The 23,470-nt window shown below is 37.7% G+C and overlaps 1 protein-coding gene across 2 annotated transcripts in view; it reads left to right on the top strand.

Annotated features, from left to right (window-relative positions):
- Positions 1-4,280: 4,280 nt before the first annotated feature.
- The window catches only part of GAS2 (growth arrest specific 2), a gene marked incomplete at both ends in the record, with an annotated part of 113,752 nt that continues 94,562 nt past the window's right edge, over positions 4,281-23,470 (top strand). For both annotated transcript variants that reach the window (XM_081099506.1, XM_081099505.1), the window contains 2 exons: positions 4,281-4,425; positions 16,088-16,209. In XM_081099506.1, coding sequence (XP_080955632.1) covers positions 4,281-4,425; positions 16,088-16,209 — 267 coding nt within the window. The remainder of the gene's footprint in view (positions 4,426-16,087; positions 16,210-23,470) is intronic.

The raw sequence follows: 23,470 nt of genomic DNA, 5'->3' as shown, positions 1-23,470 counted from the left end.
TAACTGGTGTCAAAAATGAAGTATAATTTGTTAAAAAAATTTGTCTTTAAAAACACATGTAAACTACTCATTTTAGAGCTCAACATTTCATTCATTTTTAAATTTTCCAATATTTATGATTTTATCTCATCAGTACTTTGTTTTCATTTCTCTTCATTACCCTGTCTTCTCTTAGTGATTTAAAGGCCTACAAAACATTCCTACTTTGTTACAGAATTGCTTTTCTTTTTAAAATAAGCCAATGGGAGTTTCATGCTGGCATACAAGATTTAGCTAGTATTAATTGAATATGAAATATATGCCAACACTGACATAAATATTTAATCATAAAGATTATATTTGAGATGTTAGCCTCCATTGTACATACTGAAGAACTCAGGTACAAAAACAAAAAGTCTCAAAACTAGAATAGAATAGCTATTAAGTGGATAGTTAATACAGCTAGTATTTGACCCCAGGACTTCTGATTCCAATTCTGAAATTCAAATTATTATTCATTAATTAGGCTTTTTAGTGGAATCTCATAGCAGACAATAATGATATAATGCTTATCTTATTCTTATTTTTTTCTTTCCAATCTGTTTTCTATGCAATATTGCAATGATTTTTTTTTTTATAACATATCAACAAGGTCTAGAGATAGACCAGAAACCATGTTGGTCATAATTAAAGCACAACTCTAGGTGGTGTGAAAGAATACTTTATCTTCGGAGTTAAAACTATGAGGTCTTCAACGAGGATTCTGGAGCCACAGACTAAACAGACTCTTTAAACATATGATATTTTACTTACGGAGTCATTCATTCTTTCTTCTTCCCCTGGGCTAGTTCACGTCTCATCATACTCATAATGGTTATTCCAGAACCACTTCTATGGAAAGAAAGAAAAAAAAATACACATTCTTTGAAGAATTCTGTATTAAATTTCTGCATGTTTTTTGCTTTAAAATTTATTTTTCTGAATTCCAAAACCTGAGGGTTGAGTTGTCCATTTTTAGATAGACCCATAAACCTTGGAGAAGCCATAGTGTAGAGGACTCAAGGCAGCATTTGAGACCTCACTCCACTTTCCAAAGCTATTGCCTTTGTTTAGTTCTTACTGAAATCACTTATCAAGCTTTTTACATATTTACATCATATGAATTTTAATGTTAACATCTTTCAGTGTTTTGATATAGTATACCAAAAAAAAAATGTTTTTTGGTCTCCCAAACTTTAACTTTGTTCTTCAAGTCTAGTGAATCATTAATCATTTCACTTCCCATCTTTAAAAGCTACCCCTTGGCATCGCTTGTGGTTTTTGAAAACTTTTGAATGCATTCAAAAGATCAGAAATGATCTTTTTGTTTTGGTTTGTTCTTTGTGATTTAATTCAACTCATCCACACTGATTAAACATTTGTTAAAAATTATAAATCATAAAAAGGCTACAACCTGTAGTGATCTTTTTAAGTTGGTAATATAAATTTGTTTGACTTTTGTTCACCCCATTTTAATCATTTCAATGGGAAACTATTCACCATGGAATAATTCTTCCACACTCCTGCGAGCTGGGTTCATTCCCATGTTTCTTATTCATGTCTCGGCCATATCTAAATCCAGGACCTCCATGTAGTGGCTGACTTTCAGCTGAACCACAGATGGTGATTTAAATTATGAAAAAAAAAGCTTCAATTTGGATTGAAATCCTCATTTTTTTTTTCCAAAAGGGACTTAAACAGAGTTCCTATCCATGGCAGCGACTTTTAAGTGCCAACCTATTTGGCATGTGTTTACTTGCTTATCTTCTATTGCATGTTGATGACCCACTAAGCCTTCTTTATCTCATTTTAACCTCCTGGTAAAATAAAACCTTTTTATTGTTTTGCATAGAATTTTGATCATATACAAAGCAGCATAACAAAAATTGCTTAACTCCTCCCACTGTTTTTACTTCATGATCATCTATAAATATTAGAAGATAGTTTGAATTACACGTCTGGCAAAATACAGGGCAGACTCCATGAGAAATAAATGTGCCACTGTCAAGAAAATAAAAACTTCACTGTTTAGAAGTATTGAGGGGAAGGATTGTGTCCCTCTGGCTCATTGAAACTGTTACATGCCGTTAGGCTTACTGTAAACTATCCCTTGATGAATTCTTTGTTGGACAATGAGCTTAAGAATCTGAGGTGTCTTCTTGCTTTTACTGAGCAGAATAGGACTCTGATGTTTAAATGGAAGTTGCAGAGCACATAATAGGATGTAGCTAAAGTTACTGACCTACCACATCTCACTTTCAGGAAAGTAGTGGGAGAGATTGTGTCTTGAGAAGAAAGGCATTTTAGAGGTAACCCTTTTAAGATTTCAATTAGTTATTTAAATATATGAATCATGTGCTTAAATGTAATATTACTTAAATGTTTGTTTCTGAGGCCAGCTAGCCTATAGGAATCCTAAGCAGCTACAGGGAGAGGTTTTGTTTTCCTGGGACTAGACCTATTTTTTCAAAGAGCTGGGGCAAAAATGTTTTGGGTTTCTGATATTTAATGACAGGATTTGGAGAAAATTTTAGGATTTTTGTGTGAATAATGTGATGATTAACCACAAAAGAATAGGCAATGATAATGTTCTGGTTTCTATAATGATAATTTAGTAACATATGTTTCACATTTGCACTGGTTTACTATGGCTAGCTAGATATGGAGAGATTTATAAAAAACATGTTTTCAAAGAAAAATTATGGTCCTTTCTTTTTGCAAAAATTACTCAAAGGCATAATTATTTAGAAATGCATTTGTCTGTGCTTTTCAATTACATATTTACAACACCTTTTAGGTGTTTATGCTCCAGCTGTCTTTTCTAATACTACAGCAAAATGTTTGGGAGATGTTCACATCTGACATTTTTCTAAACACTGATATCTTATGTTTTCGAAAGCAGTCTTTAAAAGATAACAATTATCCTATGCTAAGAGAATTTGACTTTGAGATTAACTAGAAGGGAATACTATGTAACATTTCAAAGAATAAAACTGAAAAAAGTCTATGTACACTTGTATTGGAAACTTTAAAATACTATAATTATTGAAATATAGCTGAAAACTCCATTATATCATAAATCTCACCTCTTGCCAGTGTATTTTCATTTTTTTGTTCAGTTATGCATTTAGTTACTTCATATGCACTATTTGTGTGCATAATCGAGACCTACACATTGTTAAATTTATGAGCTTCTTACCTTAGCTGCTTCAATGTTACTTCTATAGTCTTAGGTCCTCTAAGTAATGCATACGTAAGTGCTACATTCAAGGCCAAGTATATATTCAAACAAATTTTCTACAATCCACCTAGGAGACTGTGATACACATGAGGTGACCAGGTTAATGAAATCAACTTTTATTTTGTAGATTTAAGGTATTTAATCACTTCTACTCAAAAGATGGTTGTAAACAAAACCTAGGATGCAAAACACATAAAGTGAAAAGACACAAAGTAAGACAAAAGAAAAACTTACGGCAGTATTTGTTAGAATACTGGGTTATATCATGGTTATATTTTGTAAAATGTGTCATTCTGGAAAGAATATTAAGACCCAGGTTTAAGGCTGACTGTGCCATAATCTAGCTGTAAGATCTTGGTTAAGTCACTGATCCTATCTGGTTTTTATTTTCATTAACTGTGCAATGAGAAAAGTATAGTAGGGACTCTTTAAAAACACCTCTTCCTTGCCCCCCCCCCCCCCCCCCCCAGTTTTCGGAACTGTAAATCCATGATTGCTCAGGCATCTGCAAAGAACGAAGTACTGTGCTTAATCCCATAGGTAATAGTTTTAAGGGTAGTGACCATATGTTTACAATAAATTGTGCAAACATTGTCACTGCTAGCACTCATTCCTAAAGTTCTGTAGAAATCTATGGTTGAAAAAATTAAGCCAAACAATGGGGATTTACAATTTGGATGCTGAAATTTTAATCAACAACTTTGATTGGAATTTCTTGTCTTAGAAATGGACTCTAAATATGATGTTTGACACAAGCTTAGTGCTAGCTGTTTGCTATTTCTCTTTGACCTTTGATTGCTGCTATTTTCTACCAACTGGCTCGTCAGCAGTGATAGGACCAGAAAAGATAAAGCAAATAGTGTTTCCTGGGGGTTAATAATTAATAACCCGACCTTTCATGAAAATCTCTATGGATCTGGTTCCTTACTTTGTCATTGGTAGCAAGATGTTAACAAGAGAAGTCTGTATAAAAAGCAATTGCTCTTTTGTTTCCCAAACAGGTATTACAAGTGGATAAATAATGTGCACTGCTCTGAGCCCAAAGGTACGCAGTGGACCTGGCCTCTCTGATATGCATCAGTATAGCCAGTGGCTGGCCAGCAGACATGAAGCTAATTTGCTACCGATGAAAGAAGATTTGGCCTTGTGGTTAACCAATCTATTAGGTAAGGTTATAAGATATCATTTTGTGAGCAAAGATAACAGGGTTGTTTTTTTGTGTCTCTCCGCCACCACCACCACCCCCCGCCACCCGCCCCATATAGTGTCCTTCACCTAAGCATGTGACAGAACCTTGGAAAGAAAGATTTCATTATTTGGGTTTTGCATCTGGGAAACCTGAAGCATGTGGAAAATTTAAATGAATTTCCCAATGTCTCTCCCATTAACTGTGCTTAGTACTTCCAATATCATGCCTCGAAATGTGGAAATATGTGGTCAAATTGCTTATTTCATCTATATGCTGATCTGATTTACTTTTCACTTTTCTTTTATGCAACGGATCAACCTGACCTATTCTTTGGACATTACACCCAGGCCATAGCCTGTGAAATCTGACTTCTAAAGCTAGATTGCTTTGCCCTACATTTATAGCACACCTTCTAAAACTGCTGAATACCCACACTCTAGAATGAACACATCTATCCTTTGTCCAAATGAGCTGACTAGAGTCATCTAACCTTGAGCTAAAATTTTTCTATTCTTTTCACTTCTGTTTTTAGCTACTCTTCCAAAAGTACTATGTCTGAGAAAAAAGCTACCTCATGCTAAGGCTGTCTCTTTTTAAATTCTTATTGTGCTGGCATAGTCATTGGATAAAATTTCAACCATGTGCATTTTTTAACCATGTACATTTAAAGGGTCAGTATATAGAGCAGCAGTTCTCAACCTGTGGGTCACGACCCCTTTGGGGGTCGAACGACCCTTTCACAGGGGTGGCCTAAGACCATCGGAAAACACATATATAATTACATATTGTTTTTGTGATTAATCACTACGCTTTAATTATGTTCAATTTGTAACAATGAAATTGGGGGTCACCACAACATGAGGGACTATATTAAAGGGTCACGGCATTAGGAAGGTTGAGAACCACTGATATAGAGAAACACTCTTTTTTTCCAATCGTTTTTCACAGAAAACAAAATTGATTTATGACCCAACGGAAGGACCCTTATAAACATAAGATATAACATTTGAATATCGAGTAAACATATTATTTGTATGATACTTTATCATCTGCAGAAGGGATTCCACCAACATTATTTTATTACTTAAAGAGAAACTAAACAGCTTAGTGAGAAGCACCCTGTCCACCTGAAATCTTCGTGAAGTTTGGAAAGGGTTTAGCACATTTTAGCCAGATTTTCCTTTCATGCATCATGGCTCAGGATTTTTCATGGCTTTTTTTCTTTTTCTCACTGTGCATACACTTGTTTGACAATTCTCTGTAGTGTAACCAGAGCTACTGCATATGCATATGCATGTCGTACTTTCACAAGGACACCTGATCAAAGGGCCAGGACAGAGATGCAGAAGGCTTTCCGGGAAGACCCTTCACCATGCTATGGAGCTGTGTCCACTAGAAGGAAGACGCTACCTACCCCCTTCTGTAATTCATCCATGCAAAGGAGGAACTTTTATCTCCATCTCTGAAGACAGCTCAAAGTTAATAATAAATTACTAGTGTAACAATCATGAGTGAACCTTGGAAGGACAAACATAAAGAGAGGACATCCACCTGCTCTCTTCAGATATGGGCTTTCACCAATACAGCAGTATAGAATGGAGGGTAAGAGCATAGGCTTGATTAGGGACTGCCTGTGCTTGAACCCCAGAACTGCCACTTACTACCAAGATGATATTGGGGCAGAAAAACTTCCCCTCTCTGTGCCTCAGTGCCCTCATGTGTAATGTGGGAATAATAGTAGTGCCTACTTTGTAAGGTTGCAGTGGGATTCCATGACTAAAATAGGTATGCTATTTAGAAAGTGCCTGACATATTGTAAATACTCTGTGTTGTTGTTATTCCAATTATATAGTTTAGTGATACTGTTAATTTTTTGGATACATTTATTTATTTATTGAACAAATATTTGAGTGTGCAGCAACATATAGCATTAGTTTAGAAAATATGAACACTGGAGTCAGAAAGCTTGAATTCAAATCTCGGTTCTACCACCTGCTAGCTCTGTGATGCCGGGCAAGTGTCTAAATGAACCATGCCTCTGTTTTGGCATCTATAACTCGAGTATAATACTAGTATCAACCTCATAGGATTGTTGGCAATTTGAATGAGATGATCACATTTAGAACAAAGTCTGGTGCATAGTAATCAACTAGCTACAGTAAATATGTGCTGTTGTGATATTTGTGGCCCAGATGCAGTCTGCTAAGTACTGGAGGGAGGAGTGGTGATTAAAAATAGACAGAGTGCCTGTTCTTAGAAATGTTGCAGCAGATTGAAAAGGAAACAATAAGTAGGTAATTGAATAATTTGTTAATTGGGCTTATTATAAACACTGAAAGATACAGGTTGCAATAAGAGGTGGGAGAGGGGCAAAGGATTGCAGGACTTAGGGAAATCTTCTTTAGGGAGTCTCATGTTTAAACTGAGGACCAAAGAGTGATTAATAGACAAAGCATGTGAGAAGAGCCTGGTTAGAGGGAATGGTTTGTACTGAGGTAGAAAGGAGTTTGGTACATTGGAAAAACTGAATCAAGACTAGGGTCAACAGTGCAGATCAAGAGAAGGTGAGTTCATGACACATGTAGGTGCTAGATTATGTTAAAAAACATTATCATTTATTGTATGATCAGTGAGGAGCCATTGAGGTTCCAGATAGAGGGAGATGGTGATTCATTAGAATATAGGCTGATTATACAGGTATGGTCCAAGGTCCCATGACCTGTCATCAAAGCCATTTTATTGGGTGAATGTGATCATTTACAAAGCAGCTTGATCAGTGTGAGCAGCCCAAGACAGCCTCAAAGAATAGAGAGTCAGTATGTGTAATGGAAAGATCCTTGGAATGAAAATCAAGAGACCTGGCTCCTAACAGGATGTCAGGAGACCTGGCTCCTAACAGGATGTCAGGAGACCTGGCTTCTGGTTCTGGCTCTGCCACTCAGGAAACTTGCCCAGAGTCACTCAGCTATCTTTTCTGGGCTCCGTGTCCTCAACCATAAAGCGAAGGGGTTGTAGACGATCTCTAATGTCCTTTCCAGCTCCAAAAGTGTACGTTTCCAAGAAATCCATCTCTTGAGACCCAGTTTGAGATCATCAATATGCATAAACAAGGGAACATCATTTACATAAATGAATACTCTTTATTTTAAAGAATCAGACTAATTTTTTTTTTATGCTAGCAGTTGGTAACACAAATGCAACTAATGGCGTAGGAGATTTTCTCAGAAAAAGGAATCTTAAAAGAATCTCAAGATATAGTAAAGTACCCCCTTGCATTGACTTAAATTAATAGAAGTAGATAGATGGTAGACCTCAAGTGAATAGCCTTATGGCAACTTAAAAAGTAGAACAATAACTTGACATTATTTAAAAGTGGTAAACCACTTGGAGATAAGAAAATATGTACTAAAATGGTGATGATATGAAGGAGAGAAAAACAATATGGCTAGTTTAGAAGATATTTTTATAACATATATTAGATACATTTAGAATTCACATATTTCAGAAATGAAGTCAGTAAAGTACACTTTAAAATTATATTTACTGGCCATTTTATCACTTCAGAAATATTTTCAAATTTATGTTAGTAACTCTTAATTCTTGCTTTGTATGTACTTGAAAGTTAGAGATACCTTAAAAGTAGTTAGCTCCAAAGTTGATGCTGTCTTTATATAACATATCTATTTTTTTTTATTTTTTGGTGAGGTAGAAATTCACATTCTACATTAAATCTTTTAATTATATTTTTACCATTGTGATATAGAACTTGTGGAAAGGCTTTCTACTTCTTTTTAGTAATACTTGATTAAATTGTCGCATTTTTCTTTTTATGCCCTTCAAAAGGAGTATTAATGATGGTCTAAATTCAGATATTTCTGGTCCTTCATGTGAAATATCACGTGAAAGCTGTAGTTTCTTTCTTTTTTTTTTAAATATTTTATTGATTTTTTACAGAGAGGAAGAGAGACAGATAGAGAGTCAGAAACATCGATGAGAGAGAAACATCGATCAGCTGCCTCCTGCACATCTCCCACTGGGGATTTGCCCGCAACCCAGGTACATGCCCTTGACCGGAATCGAACCCGGGACCTTTCAGTCCGCAGGCCGATGCTCTATCCACCGAGCCAAACCGGTCTCGGCTGTAGTTTCTTAAAGAACACTCAATTTGAATTTAGATATTTCTGCTAGATAAAAAATATTTGATAGAGAAGAAAATTATTTCATTGGTCCATAGACCAGTATTCATATTCATATCACATATGGAGGCTTAATACTATAAATTTTAAGTATATGATACTTAATCAGTTACACTAATACATACCACTTTACTTTCTTAGGCCTGGAATTAAAGGAGCAATAGCAAATTTTTAGATTAAATATTATTTATTCATAAGAACATAGACTGCCAGCTGCCTTGTAAAAAGTTAACTAAGATGAATAAATAGCAGTGGTAGTTGGGATTTGTTTATGGGATAGCACATCAATGTGATTCATAAGATCATCATGTAATATTTACTGATTACTCATATATCTTTGAAAATATCAACTGACCTTACTGAAAATAGTTTGTATAGTCCAAGTATATTTTTCAACAGCTGGCTCCATGGAGCAGTTTTATGGCCATTATTAAGAAAAAGCAGCTGAAGAATCCTGAATATCCCTTCATTCTTCACTATAAAATGTTTCTTTGGCCATTGTCCCCCTATTATACATTAAATACAAACATTTCATCTCTATTTAAGACCTTCTGTTTTGTTATTATTGTTCATGAACTAGCTATTTTTCCATTTGTTATTGATCAGCATCCTTAGGACATATTTGAACATCAAATAATTATAAAAATAGCCCTAACCGGTTTGGCTCAGTGGATAGAGCGTCAGCCTGCGGACTCAAGGGTCCCAGGTTTGATTCCGGTCAAGAGCATGTACCTTGGTTGCAGGCACATCCCCAGAAGGGAGTGCGCAGGAGGCAGCTGATCGATGTTTCTCTCTCATCGATGTTTCTAACTCTCTATCCCTCTCCCTTCCTCTCTGCAAAAAATCCATAAAATATATTAAAAAATAATTATAAAAATACATCTTGGAAAAAAACTCAATTGTCACTTTGAATAAACAACATGTTATTAAATTAACAGTATCAGATCATAGCAAAAACACCATTCAAATACAAGAGGCATATTCTACAAATGTAATGATTATTGCTGGACTATTGAAAATTGTTGACTTAGCTTTGAAATGAATGTACTAACATACATGTTCTCAAATTGTTTATTTCACTTGTGTTTCTTTGTTTGAAAATGACGATCTACCTTTATCTTTAATTAGTATTTGTTTAATAACACTACATGAAATCACATGGGAATATGTTTTTGAGAAAAGATAATAGTTAAGTAGCAAATAGACACTGTTCTTAAAGATTGTAGATCTTTAGCTGTAGGCATATGTGTTTCAATATATGTAGGGACTTCGAATAAATCATAATATATATTACAAACCAAGTTTTGCTGAATTGATTTTAGTCCGATTTAGAAATGCATTGTGACAATTGATGTTATGATGATTTCCCCCTTCTCTCTGACTTTCCACAAAAGAAAATTCAGTTGTTATATGCTTACTCTGACTGATATGTAATTTTACTTTACAAGTTATTTATAAAAATAACCAGTTTCGCCGAAACCGGTTTGGCTCAGTGGATGGAGCGTCGGCCTGCGGACTGAAAGGTCCCAGGTTCGATTCCGGTCAAGGGCATGCACCTGGGTTGCGGGCACATCCCCAGTAGGAGATGTGCAGGAGGCGGCTGATCGATGTTTCTCTCTCATCGATGTTTCTAACTCTCTATCTCTCTCCCTTCCTCTCTGTTAAAAATCAATAAAATATATTAAAAAAAATAAAATAAAAAATAACCAGTTTCTAGCATTAAAACGTTAAGTGTCTACTTGATTGGTGTTGCTGCTGTCTAATGCAACTGCTGTCTAATAAGTTTTGAACAGCTTTCTGTACTTTTTGTTTTTCTTGAGGCCCTTTTACCAGAACTTTATCCTGCAGAGTTCTTATGTTCTTGATACAGTACATAAAAATTCCTTCAGAAAGGTGCCATCTTTTCCTAGTTCAAAAGTCTAAAGAATCAAGTTCATGTTCACAAGTTGACACCTTTCAGAGAAGTTACTGCCCATTTTTTTTTTTTATTCAACTTTTCCAACAAAACCATCTTTGTCTTGTCATGATATAAATGCAGGGTAGAGAGTTGGAATCACTGTGGGGCAAGTGCTGATCTAGGGTTTCAGGATAGAATGAATCATTTTCTACCTCACAACCTTCAGATTTCAGTCTCAAAACACTGACTAATTCGAGTTAAGACAGCAGATGAGTTCTTTTGAGTTCTTCAATTAGAAAAAACATCCTGAGGTTGAGAGGTGAAGTGGAGTTTCAAGGAGAGTTAGATTCTATCGGATCACCTGTAGAGATAAAATACGCCAGTTTTCTTCTGCAGTAAATTAGGTCACATATCAGAACATGCCTGCATGACATTCTCAGCCATTCTCCAATTTACAGGGTGCACTGCTGTTCATTTTTCAGTACTGCTATCACTGTCTTCAGCTCTAAACTGTTTTTTTGTTTGTTTTTGTTTTGTTTTTTCCTGAAGGGCTTTCTGTGGAGTTTCTATAGTGAAAGAGACAAATGAGTTAGAGAGAGTGCATTGTAAAAGGAAAGAGTCATATATTTAGCAAACATTTACTAAAGTAGAAGGGCATGGTGACTGAGCATAGACTCTAAACCTAGAGTTAAAGAGCCAGATTCCTCGTGTGACTTTAGGCAAGTTACATAATCTAAGTGTATCAGTTTTATCAACTGTGAAATTGATATAATGGTAGCACCCACATCACAGTTTTGTGAGCACATTAAAAAACATGAATGCATGTAAATTGCCTGGCATACAGTAAGAACTCAAATGTTTAATGTCCTTATTAAATGCTATCATGTTTTTAGGAACCTGGATTTAGTACTACTAACTTACTGGGAAGAAAACATTCTTTCTCAGCAAAGTATAAGGTAAAAAGGTTTCTTTTTCCCCAGGGCGGCTCCATTTGAAAACACTAAAGGTTGATACTTAATCTTTATGGATATTATGGCAAGCATGTGTGTTGATTTTAGTTACTTGACAGATGTTTATTTCATATAATTGTGCCCGCCCTACTATTTTAATAGGAAGTGACCAATGGCATTTTTTTAACCAAACTTCCTGATCTTTGTCTACTGGCAAGCTGTCAATCATGACTGAATTGATGGTGTGAAGATCAAAGTCAACAATATAAATTCAGGAAGTAAAGACATTACCTCTAGACTAGACTATTTTAGATTGAACTTCAGGTCAATAGTCTGTACAACCCAATGAGGGTTACTATGCCAAGAAAATTTAAATTAAATATTCATTGTCCTATCTTTTCCCAAACATATCAACAATGTGGAAGATGGGGCTGGGGAAGATATGATTCTATGGTACAAGAATCCTACTGCTTCTAGTATTTATAACCTAAAGTCTCAAACCAGCTACACACATTAAATATCTGCTTCTAACAAAGATATTTAGCTTTAATGTATAATGTTTACTTGAGAAATTATAATTAGTTCATCACAGCCTGTTCTAATGGATTTGTCATAGTTAAATTCAGCTAATTTTATATTCTGTTTTTTAATACTTTTAATAAGAATGAGACAATATATCATGCCTTACAAGAATTATGACTGATTTCTTACATACTACATTTTAAATGTATATTTTATGATTCTTAATCTTTGGATGGAAAGTACATTACATGCGATGGTTGTTAAAAATACTTCTCCATTTTGCATTTTTCCTTCATTTGAGGCAGCACATTTCAATTGTAAAGTATGTAACAGTGTCTACCTTAGCCAAAAATAAAAAGATAAAAAAATAAAAAAAATCTCACCTTTTGGAGCTATAAAATGTACAGAATTGAAAGCTGACACCTAATATATTTTTCATTAGATACAGATGTTCAATGTAGATTCTTTCTTCAAGTATTCATGGAAATCAGGATAAAGAAAAATTAGAAAAATTTTCAGGTATAATGCATAAAATAAAATTCATACCTTTTGGTAAGTTGATAGTAACTTTTTAATGAAAAACATTTTCTTTTTGTAATTTATAAATTCTTTAAAATATAATTATCTTGTCACTTAACATCATGAATAGAATCTCTAAATTGCCATAGAGCTTAATGAAATAAGAATACTTAAAAAACCTCATCTAAGTGTAGAAAATCTTAAAACTAATACATATTTAACAATTTAAAGTTTACCTTTTTTTTACCTTGGAATTTAATTGGTAATTTTGAAAATATTTCTAATACAAATGTTGTGCACTGGGGGGAAGGGGGTCCCTCAGCCTGGCCTGTGCCCTCTCGCAGTCCAGGGGGTGGGCCTAAGCCAGCAGACGGACATCCTCCGAAGGGTCCTTATAACACTCCCACCACCACTGCTGCACTTGCCAACCGTGAGCCTGGCTTCTGGCTGAGTGGTGCTCCCCCTGTGGGAGCGCACTGACCACCAGGGGGCAGCTCCTGCATAGAGCGTCTGCCCTCTGGTGGTCATTGCACATCACTGTGACTGGTTGTTCCGCCGTTTGGTCGATTTGCATATTAGCCTTTTATTATATAGGACTTATTTTTCATACTTGTCTGCAAAATAACTTTCTTGTTAGAAAATGCAGGCCAATATGGTGAATGCATGATACAAATTCAGTTGTGCTGGCTTTTTGTTCTTGAGATTATTACTTTAATTCCTGAATTGTGTTGAGCTGCATACAATCAATCTATCTATCTATCTATCTATCTATCTATCTATCTATCTATATATCTATATGCAGTGTATTCCCTCGGGAATTCGACCAGGAAACCCGGAGTTTGATTGCTCACTATGACTTGCGCTGACCACCAGGGGGCAGCGTGGAATGAAGGAAGGCCCCGGCCTGCAGCCGACAGCCAGGGAAGGAAGGCCCCGGCCAGCAGTTGGCAGCCGGTCAAGGAAGGCCCCCGGCTGGCAGCTGGAAGGCCCAAATTGGCCCTGATCGCCAGCCAGGCCTAGAGACCCTACCCATGCACAAATTTCGTGCACTCGGCCTCTAGTTTTGAAATAATAGTCATTTTGAATAGGCTATGTTTGTGGTGAGTAATTCGAGCTACTGATGTTTTGCCTCCTGCAGAAGTCATTATTCTAACTGGGGGCTGAAATGTGAACTATCCAGTAGGGGAAAAAAGAACATTTTTAAAGAAAGTAATTATCTTTCCCTTTTTAACTGCCCTTCCCCCAAATCTAAAAAAGAAAATCATTTCAAACAGATGTGTCTTGAAATACAAATATATTAGATATTGTGAATTTAACTTTAAGCCAGCAGTTTATCTATTGTTCCATATGTGTTATATTTAAGTGTTCATGGATTTGAGCTGAAAGCATTTTTCTTAAGATAAAGGTTAACTATGAGAGACTCTGTATAAAACTTTAAAATACTTCCTTTTATTTTGCCTTAAGCACTTTTCACAAAGCTAGTACCCAGTGTTTTCTCAGTTTCCCAATAGTTTATTTCTTCATCTGTTAATTCATGTGCTCACTGAACACATTTACTATGTGCCTACTATGTGAATAACATTATGTTTACCTTTGTAGGCACGTGTGCACGCACACACACACACACACACACACACACACAGATACAGATTTACCTCAAGAGGTTTACAGTGTATTGAGGAAGACAAAAAATTTATACAAAACATATTACCAGCTACAGAAGTTTGACAATGCCAATGTGAGTGATACCCATGAGTATAACCATACAGAAAATAGAGCATTGTGAACTGGGAGAACCTTTTTCTGGATTTCTGATTAAAGGGCAGCTGGAACTTGGCTAGACAGATAGAAATAGGACATTGCAGGCAGGGGTCATGCCAGAATCAAAGCCCTGACAGTAGGAACTGGAAGATGGGCTAATGGAACTGTGAAGGCAGGGTGCACACCACGGAGCAGAGTGTAAGGACGTTAGATTAGAAAGGTAGATTAGAGGATTTGGGAAGACCTTTAGATATTGGGTTAAAGTGGACATACTTTATATTTTAAGTAGAGACAAAGACTCTTCATAAAGATGAAGAAGGAGCCAGTGAGGGTGGTGTTTAGCAATAATAATTTTAGCAATGAGTGTGATATGTATTGGACAAAGAAGTTGAGGGTGCAAGGAATAGCTCTTGTTGCTAGAGGTTTAAGTATGGATCAGGACATTTTTTTTTATTAAGATGATGGCACAAGAAGCAGAAGGAAGCATGAATCTACAGGATTTGTCATTAATAACTTACAGGAAATTAAGGCAGGAAATAAAATATTCTGAAATAGAGAATTATAGAACCAGGAATAGGAGAGAGCTTTGAGGGAGATGAGTTTAGGGGAGCATAGGAGAAAAACTTTAGTGGTTTTATAGGAGCTGGAGGAATAGCGCAATCAGGAGTGATAATTAAATGGTAAAGGGTTTCTTTAGGGTGTTACAAAAATGTCCTAAAGTTGTTTGTGGTGATGATTGCACAAGTCTGTGAATACAGTGTCAGAAGCCATTGAATTTTACACTTCAATTGAGTGAATTGTAAAGTATGTGAATGATATCACAATAAAGCTGTTATAAAACAAAAGAAAAAGGGAAATATGCTTTGGGAACGTATGAGAAAGGAAAAACAATGGTTAACCAATTAAATGTCAGGGATGGACAGCTGTGAATCAGGTTCAGAAGAGCAGTAGAAGAAGCTGAGAGTGTAGTGAGGAGAGAATGGTTAGAGAGAGTGGGTGTTTACAGAGAGTTTATCAACAGCATTGATTTTACCTGTACATATTATCTCAATTGGGAAAACAAATGCAATGGGATTTAGAGATGTGGCTTTATGCATTGGCCATGCTATTCAAGTAGCCAATGATGGTTGATTTTTGATATATGATGGCTCTACTTCAAATTAAAGAAGAGAGCAAAGGCGTATATGTAACACAACATACCAGTCTGCTTTATGCCCTTGCCTTGCAGGCCCAAGTAATTGACTGGGCCACTGAGCAAATCTCAGGTACAGTCATTGGTAGAAGCTGGTTCTTTGAGTTTCATTGACTGCTTGATTGCTAAATGGTGGGACTCTTTCACCCGGAATATCCTTTTGTCACTTTTAATATGAAATAAAGCACGTATGCAGTTGAAGCTATTTTATTCAAATGTAAAATGTTGAGATTCTTGTTACCAAAGGATAACATAAAACTCCGAAGTAATACAGTGGGGCCTTGACTTACAAGTGTCCCGACTAACGAGTGTTTTGAGATACCAGCTGTCTCTGGGCCGATTTTTTGCATTGAGTTGATAGAGTAATTTGAGTTAATGAGCTCCTTAATGAGCTCCTTAATGAGCTTGGTCTCCGAACGAATTCAACTCGTAAGTCAAGGTCCCACTGTAATTCTTTCCCGTGAGTTCCTATCCCAGACAACATAACTCAGCTGGAATAGAACTGTTGATGATAAAACTATGTCAGATATGCTGCCATGAAGTGTCACATTTGTGTGTGGGGCATGATTGTGCTTTTGTAATGCTTCTTCTGGTTATTTCAGGGAAGGAGATTACGGCAGAAACGTTTATGGAGAAACTGGACAATGGTGCCTTGCTCTGCCAACTTGCAGAAACTGTTCAGGAGAAATTCAAAGAGAGCATGGATTCTAACAAGCCCACGAAGGTAAAAGAGCCCATAACTAAGGCAAAGTAACTATTAGGATGTGGATCACACTTGTAGTTGCTTATGAGTTGAATCTATTTTGAGAGTTTCATTGAGAATGGATGCATTACTGTCTCTATTAACATGGTATTTGTTCTCTAGTTACATAAATTTCATAATCCTTTTGGTAAGTTTAATTAAACAAAAGCTTATAGAAATTGACGGTGATTACTGTGGTATACAAATTAGCCCAATCTGATGCACTGACTAAAAATTTAGCAGAGAAATAATACATGCCAACAGGCAATGAACAAAATCTAGTCAAGAAAGACTTACTAAATAGGTCTTTGTTTTCAAGTAGATCATTATGGCAGAATATTGGAAAAAAATATTCGGAGTGGGTAACTTTTTGTTTGTTTTAAATAGGTAGCAGCATTGAATTAAGGACTTTGGACAACTTATTTTCTTTCTGTCTCCTCAGATTTATTTTCCACATATTAATTCTAATATTCTTTTCTCTTATTATTGTAAACATGTAATAAAAGTGTGATGTTTGATGTTTTTTGAAGGAAAGAAGAGAGATGATACTTTTCTTAACTTTTAATAGAGAAATGAAAAAAAGTAAGGTTAAAATAATGTTAAAGTCAGCTTAAAATACAAATAAAAAACAACAAACTTTCTGCACTTTTGGCAAAATAGATAAAAGTGATTATTTACGTATAGTTTCTTTATGACTACTGAACTAAAACCCAAACAGAAGATTAATCTTCCTAAAACACTGTATTTTTTTACAGTGCTATACTTAATTTGGGCGTAATATCCTATATCACTTTGTATAGTGCTGTATAATAATAAAAGCGTAATGTGCTAATTAGACCGGATGTCTTTCCAGAGGAAGCTAGGGCTGCAAGGGAAGCCTGGGTCCCAGGTGCCGGCCGGCAGCCGGAGGAAAGGAGGGAAGTCCGGGTCCTGGGTGCCAGAGGGAAGCTGGTGCCAGCAGCGGGGGGAAGGAAGGCCTACTCTTACACAAATTTTGTGCATCGGGCCTCTAGTATAATATGAAAGCCCTTCCATTTTTTTAATTTTAAAAGTGCCTCCATGAATGTATTAATTTACTGGCTCCCAAATTTGCTGCACATTGGAATCACCTGAGTATCTTCAAAAATGACTGAAACCTGGCCTGAGCATTCTGATTTAATCCCTATTGGGAGCAACCCGGGATGTCTAAATAGCTCCTCAGGTGATTCTAAAGTTCAGCAAAGTTTGGGTCCCTCTGCATTCATTTCGTCCTCCCCTCCCTCCACCCATTGTTTAGATGCAGACTAAGTGATTTGTGCAAGATCAAGAGTAGATTCACTAAAACCCAGATAGTTAGGCTTACATTGAATATTTCCCATAGAGAAAAAGGAGGCTTTCAAATTGGGTATACATAACCTGGAGGCCACAATATTAGTCTGTGTGTGTGTGTGTGTGTGTGTGTGTGTGTAATTTCCTCCTTGGCATCTTGAAATGAGGGACAGTAGTGGCAGAGATAGATGAGCTGGTTACCTTCTCTGAATTAGTGAAACCATGTTGTGTGTAGAGAGATGTTAAAGCAGAATTTTAAAAAATCAACAAACTTGGTCCCATCTAAATTGATGTCACAGGAAGCCCTTAATAATTTTCTCCTAGCAACTTAAAACTCACATTTTCATACTCATAGCAATATTTTTAGTTTCCTTGTACGATAGTTAATGTGGGGATTTTACAGCTGTGTAAACACATTTGAGTAGGTAAGTTATGCTTGGTATGTGTGAAGCATGCCTGTGTTAAGAATTTTTCAAACACTCTAATATTTGAGAGAAAATTTAATAAATATGTGAGACAGTTTACATATTTAATATTTTAGTTATAAGTTCATGACTGTTTTATTCTACTCTGGCTTGATAAAATACCCTGAATGAAAATAAATTATATTCTATCATATTTCTTTTCTTTCCAGGCATCAATAGGTCAATAGAAAAAAATATATAACCAATGTTAGCTATAGTATTAATTTTAACCTTTGCATGAAAGTGTTGCAGAGATTCTACATAATTAGGCAGTGTTGGTGGAAACATTTAAGAGTAGTGTGCAGCAATTTAATTGTAATTAATTTAAGTGCCATTCACTATAATTATAAATGTTAATATTCTTGGGGCTGAGGATCATTAAAGGCAAAAATCTAAACAAAAGTAATCTTTCTAATATCCTATCAGGATGAGAAAACCAACACAAGTGATAAGCCCAAGGTCAGGTTTTCTGCCCTTTGACTCTTAATTACCTGACTCGAAGTTGGCATGTCCTGACAGAATAATTGTTATATCGATGTATGAACTTTCACTTCCTGGTCCAGATAGAATCCAAATGTATATTTCCTCTGTTCTTTTCCTACCAGTCATGACTTGATTTTTTGTGCATGATTCTCTCAACCACTCAGGCATCAAGATGGTGCAAGATCCCTGAAGTGTTCATTCTCTCTCTTTTTCTTCTAACATTCTTTTCTGTTTGTCTCATTTATCTTGAGACTGCCCCAGACATCAGAGTTTCCCTGGGTTCAGAGCTTCCTTTGACTTCAAAGAGTCCTGGGTAGTTAGATCAGGTTTGAAGCACATGAAGAGGAAAGGAAAAAAAAAAGAGAGAGAAAAGTTCTGTTACCTGGTAGAATGCTGCATTATGTTCCTAGGAAGGAACTGAACATTCACCATCTAAGTGTAGAATCTCGTCCTTGTTTGGCAGAAAGAACATCCTACTCAGATAGAATGCCCACAGTACTGTTGCCCATCAAGAATAGCTAGTTCTCTGAGCTGTAAGATAACAATACCTCAGGATGTTGTACCATCCAGGAATTAAATTAAAGACATAAAGATTAAAGTTTTGCCCTTCAAAAATCAATAGTGTGTTTTGTTTAGAGAACACCTTGTCAAGATTGAATTCAGAGAAATCTAGAAATTTGTGTTTATTGCTGATATCTCTGACAATAAGAAAGTACGTATGGTAGAAGTGATAAAAATTTTTTCTTAAAAAGATTTCAGCTGCAGTTAATTTAGAGTTATTCATTCCTGGTTATATAACTAAAATGATTATATATTCCTCAAGAAATTTATGGTTTTGTGATGCAAATATAATGCTAGACTAAACCAACAGAATGAATCAGGACAAAATGGAGGGAATATAGGTGTAATGGTGTGGAAAGAAATGATTTTTAATGGGTTATTTTGCTGTTTGGAACTTAGGGGAAAAGAAAGAAAGAGAGAGAAATTAGTGATAAAGTTAAATTCCCCAGTACTTAAAATAAATAAATATAAATATCTTCAAGTTTTAAATATATTAAATTATTTTCCAGTATAAAAATAAATTCCCTTGTCACCATTTTTCTCATTCCCTGACCACCTGGAAAATTTTTCATCTCTATATCAGAGATAATGAAATGTCTTGCTTAATGTTTTTCTTATTGGGAGTGTTTATATTTTATACCATCTTAAAGGATTATGCCTAGCTAGGGCTCCATTGCCATAGTAATAAAAGTTAGTCTGTCATGTAGAATGATATGAAAAGAAGCTTTACTTTTTCCCCTACCCACTGTTAACTAGTCATAGGAGATTTGATGTGAGCTAAATTATACAGGGTGAGATAAGAAAAAAAGGAGCAGCGTGAAAAAGTAGGTATAATAAGGAGTGCATGATGTACTTATTGAATTTACTTGGATCTTCAAGCCTATTGAACTAATCTCCTATGTAACACTTCTGCTCACTGACAAGAGTATTGCTGGGTATAACTAAAAATATGGACAAATTGATTATCTAGCCCTAAGCTCATGATTAACAGCTCAAGTTTCATGGCCTGGTACCCCTAGGTGGAGATTCAACCTCCATTAAACAACAGTAACAGGCTGGGAAGATTTTCATGATGTCCTTTACAAAGAAGGCAGTGTTCCTTCATAGCTCCTATGACTCAGCCAGAGACTCCCTTTTACTGCCAAAGCCTCCATCCTGGATTCCCATGGCATTCATCTTCTACTCTCTGGAATGCATGTATTTTATGAAACCACCTACTTTGTCTACTATTTCTGCACTTCCATATCAAGTCAGCAATATATTATCCTATCTAATAAAAGAGAAATATGAAAATTGACCATAACCCCGACACCCTTCCCATTGGCTAATCAGCAGGATATGCAAATTAACTGCCAACCAAGATGGCGGCCGGCAGCCACACAGCTGAAGCAAACAGGAGGCTTGCTTGCTCCAGTGACAGAGGAAGCCAACGTTCCCGGCCTGCTGCTGCCGGCCTCTGAGTTGCAGTCTAAGCAACTATGTTGCAATTATAGAAGCTAAACAAGCTCCAGAGACCTGCTTTCAGCCAGCGAGGCCTCAGAGCTGGAGTTGCAGTTATGGCAACAGAGTTTCAATTATAGAAGCCAAACAAACCTAGAAACCTGCTTTCAGCCAGCTTCGGCTTCAGAGCTTAGAGCTGCTGTGATGGCAACAGAGTTTCAATTATAGAAGCCAAACAGACCCAGAAACCTGTTTTCAGCCCTCACAGCTGGAGCCGGCTCTCAGCTCCAGTGACAGCTGTAGAAGGTAAATAAATCCCAGAATAAAAAAGAAAAAGAAAAAAAGGAGAGGCTGGGAGCTTAAGTTGCCCTCCAGCCTGAAAACAGCTCTCAGGCTCTCACCCAGACTGGCCAGGCACCCCAGTGGGAACCCCCACCCTGAAGGGGGTGTGACCAGCTGCAAACAGCCTTCAGCCCGTCATCCAGGCTGGCCAGGCACCCAAGCAGAACCCCCACCCTGATCCGGGCCACTTTCAGGGCAAACCAGCCAGCCCCCACCCGTGCACCAGCCCTCTATCCTATACTATAGGAAGGGCGGGACAGCGCGAACTGCCATCGGGCCCCATGTGCATCCGTGGGTAGCGGGGCATAAGCCCTGCCCCCAGCCGGGACCCCTGTGTGCCACCTGAGCCCCCAGCTGGGACCCCCATGCCGCCTAAGCCCCGCACTGCTAAGCCCCGCCCCCAGCCGGGACCCTATGACTATTGGAGAGCAGGAAATGCTGCTGGGCCCTGGGTTGCTGTGGTGATCTGGCCATTGGTAAGTAGAATAGTGTGGCCTGTAGGCAGCCCCCAGCTGCACCTTCTCCCCGGTCGCCATGAGGATCCGGGAGCAGGAAAGCAAGCCTGGCCTGCGGGCAGCCCCAAACTGGGCCTGATACGGGAGCAGGAAAGCCCGGCCTGCGGACAGCCCCCAGCTGGGCCTGCTCCCTGGTCGCCATGGCAATCCGGGAGCAGGAATGCCCAGCTTGCACGCAGCACCCCCATCCTGGCCATAGCTCAAGGGAGAGTACAACATGCAGTGGAAGCCAGGAACCTGAGAGATCAACACAGAGGGGCTCCTGCTCCAAGCCTCCATGGTGTGGCTGGGGGCAGGACCCCAGCAGACACACACACACACACACACACACACACACACACACACACACACGGCAACTGCTTCGAGCCTACATGGCGCGGCTGGGGGCAGGCCCGAGCAGACACACACACACACACACACACACACACACACACACACACGGGACACCTGCTCCAAGCCTCTGTTGCCAGACTGTGGCCATCAGTAGGACATCCACTGAGGGCTCCTGGACTGTGAGAGGGGCAGTCTGGGCTGAGGGAACCCCACCCCCGAGTGCACGAATTTCATGCACCGGGCCTCTAGTCTATATATATGAAAGCCTAAGGGACCATTATGACTAGATGACTGGCTGGTAGCTATGATGTGCACTGACCACCAGGGGGGCAGATGCTCAACGCAGGAGCTTCCCCCTGGTGTTCAGTGTGCTCCCACAGCCAACCTCCTGCAGCTGGCCAACCTCCCGAGGTCCCTCCCCCCGTCCAGCCTGCCCCGCTCGGCCATGATCGCCAGCCAGGACGAGGGACCCTCTAGTGATAGATAAGAGTTTAATGTCTTGTGTAACATTGAAATATCCATTGTCTCTGGGTTATGTCATAGAGCAGGATCTGATATGCAAGACAGTAAATTTTGTGGTTTTTGTCAAATGCATACACACTGCTTCTGGAGTTTTCTATGAATCAAGATTAAGAAAATTTTCCAGATGGATAGATGCATGCCAAGTACCAGGATATTTACTAATACTTCAATGAAAAGACCTCATCTGGAATAGCAACTCTGATTGAAGCTGTCACTACATTTTAATTTTTCTGTTGTTCTCTACATCCCATCCATCTTTTATATTGGCTTAAATTGAGTGGAGATGTGATAGAAAAAAATTTTCCTTACAATGTTTGGATCATTGATAGCAACATGAATCTATGCTTTTTTTTTTTTCAAATTCTAGTGTTTTATTTGGTCCTTCTACCAAATAAAACTATTCTATATGTCAAGCAATAAAAACTCTGACAGTTGCTGTTCTCATGTCCATGACAATTACTCATTCAGGAAAAAATATGAAAATAAACCTCTGTTGTGTTCAAAGCCACAGTCGTCAGAGTGTGAGGTGGATTTAGGTCAAAAATCTATCTATTGCCTCATCCCCACAAGGTATTTCTCCTTCTCGGATGCATAGTGTATAGTTCAGGTCCCTTTGAAGATTCATAGGAAGCTGTACAGTATGGACTTGAGATCATGTCTCCTTTCAGTAAGTGGGTCCTGGGTCCATAAATTGGCTCTAGTTTGGGAATTGAGTCATCAAACAGATTCTCTCACTTTGTCATTGTTGCTGTTTTTGTTATACAAGTCAAGCACTTAGGGAGTTGCCTTTCCATGTGCACCTAAAGGCCCCATGAGTAATAAATCACAGTCAGATCTCCGGTGGGGCAGATCATGCAAGGATGTTTGATTAGCCTCTTTGTGTTCTGCCAGCTCTATCCATCTTGCCTATGGAAGTTAAGTGCCACCATGTGTTCCTGTCACCCTGAAAATCTCTATTCTCGTTAACATGAGAGAGTTTCTGTCACCTGCATTCCTAATCTGGAGGGTCAAGTCACAAAAAGTTCTAGAACTTTCCTAGCTAACCTGTTCTTTACATCTTAGTGAACAATAGAGCCTCTTTGGGCCTCACTGACACAGTAAATAAATATGCTTAGGTGAGCTATACATTATAAATAGTGTACAGTATTTCTTCCCCAGATTTTGAATTCCTTTTTCTATATTATACCAAATGATTTCTGGCCTTTTAGTGTCTTAGTGCGGGCTCGCATTGCATGTACGTTGGTCTTAGCAAAACTATCAGACTTTGCAGGATCA

This window comes from Myotis nattereri (genome assembly GCF_964212035.1).
Source record: "Myotis nattereri genome assembly, chromosome: 9".
Taxonomy (NCBI): Eukaryota; Metazoa; Chordata; class Mammalia; order Chiroptera; family Vespertilionidae; genus Myotis; species Myotis nattereri.
This window is presented reverse-complemented; position numbering and strand designations above follow the sequence as displayed.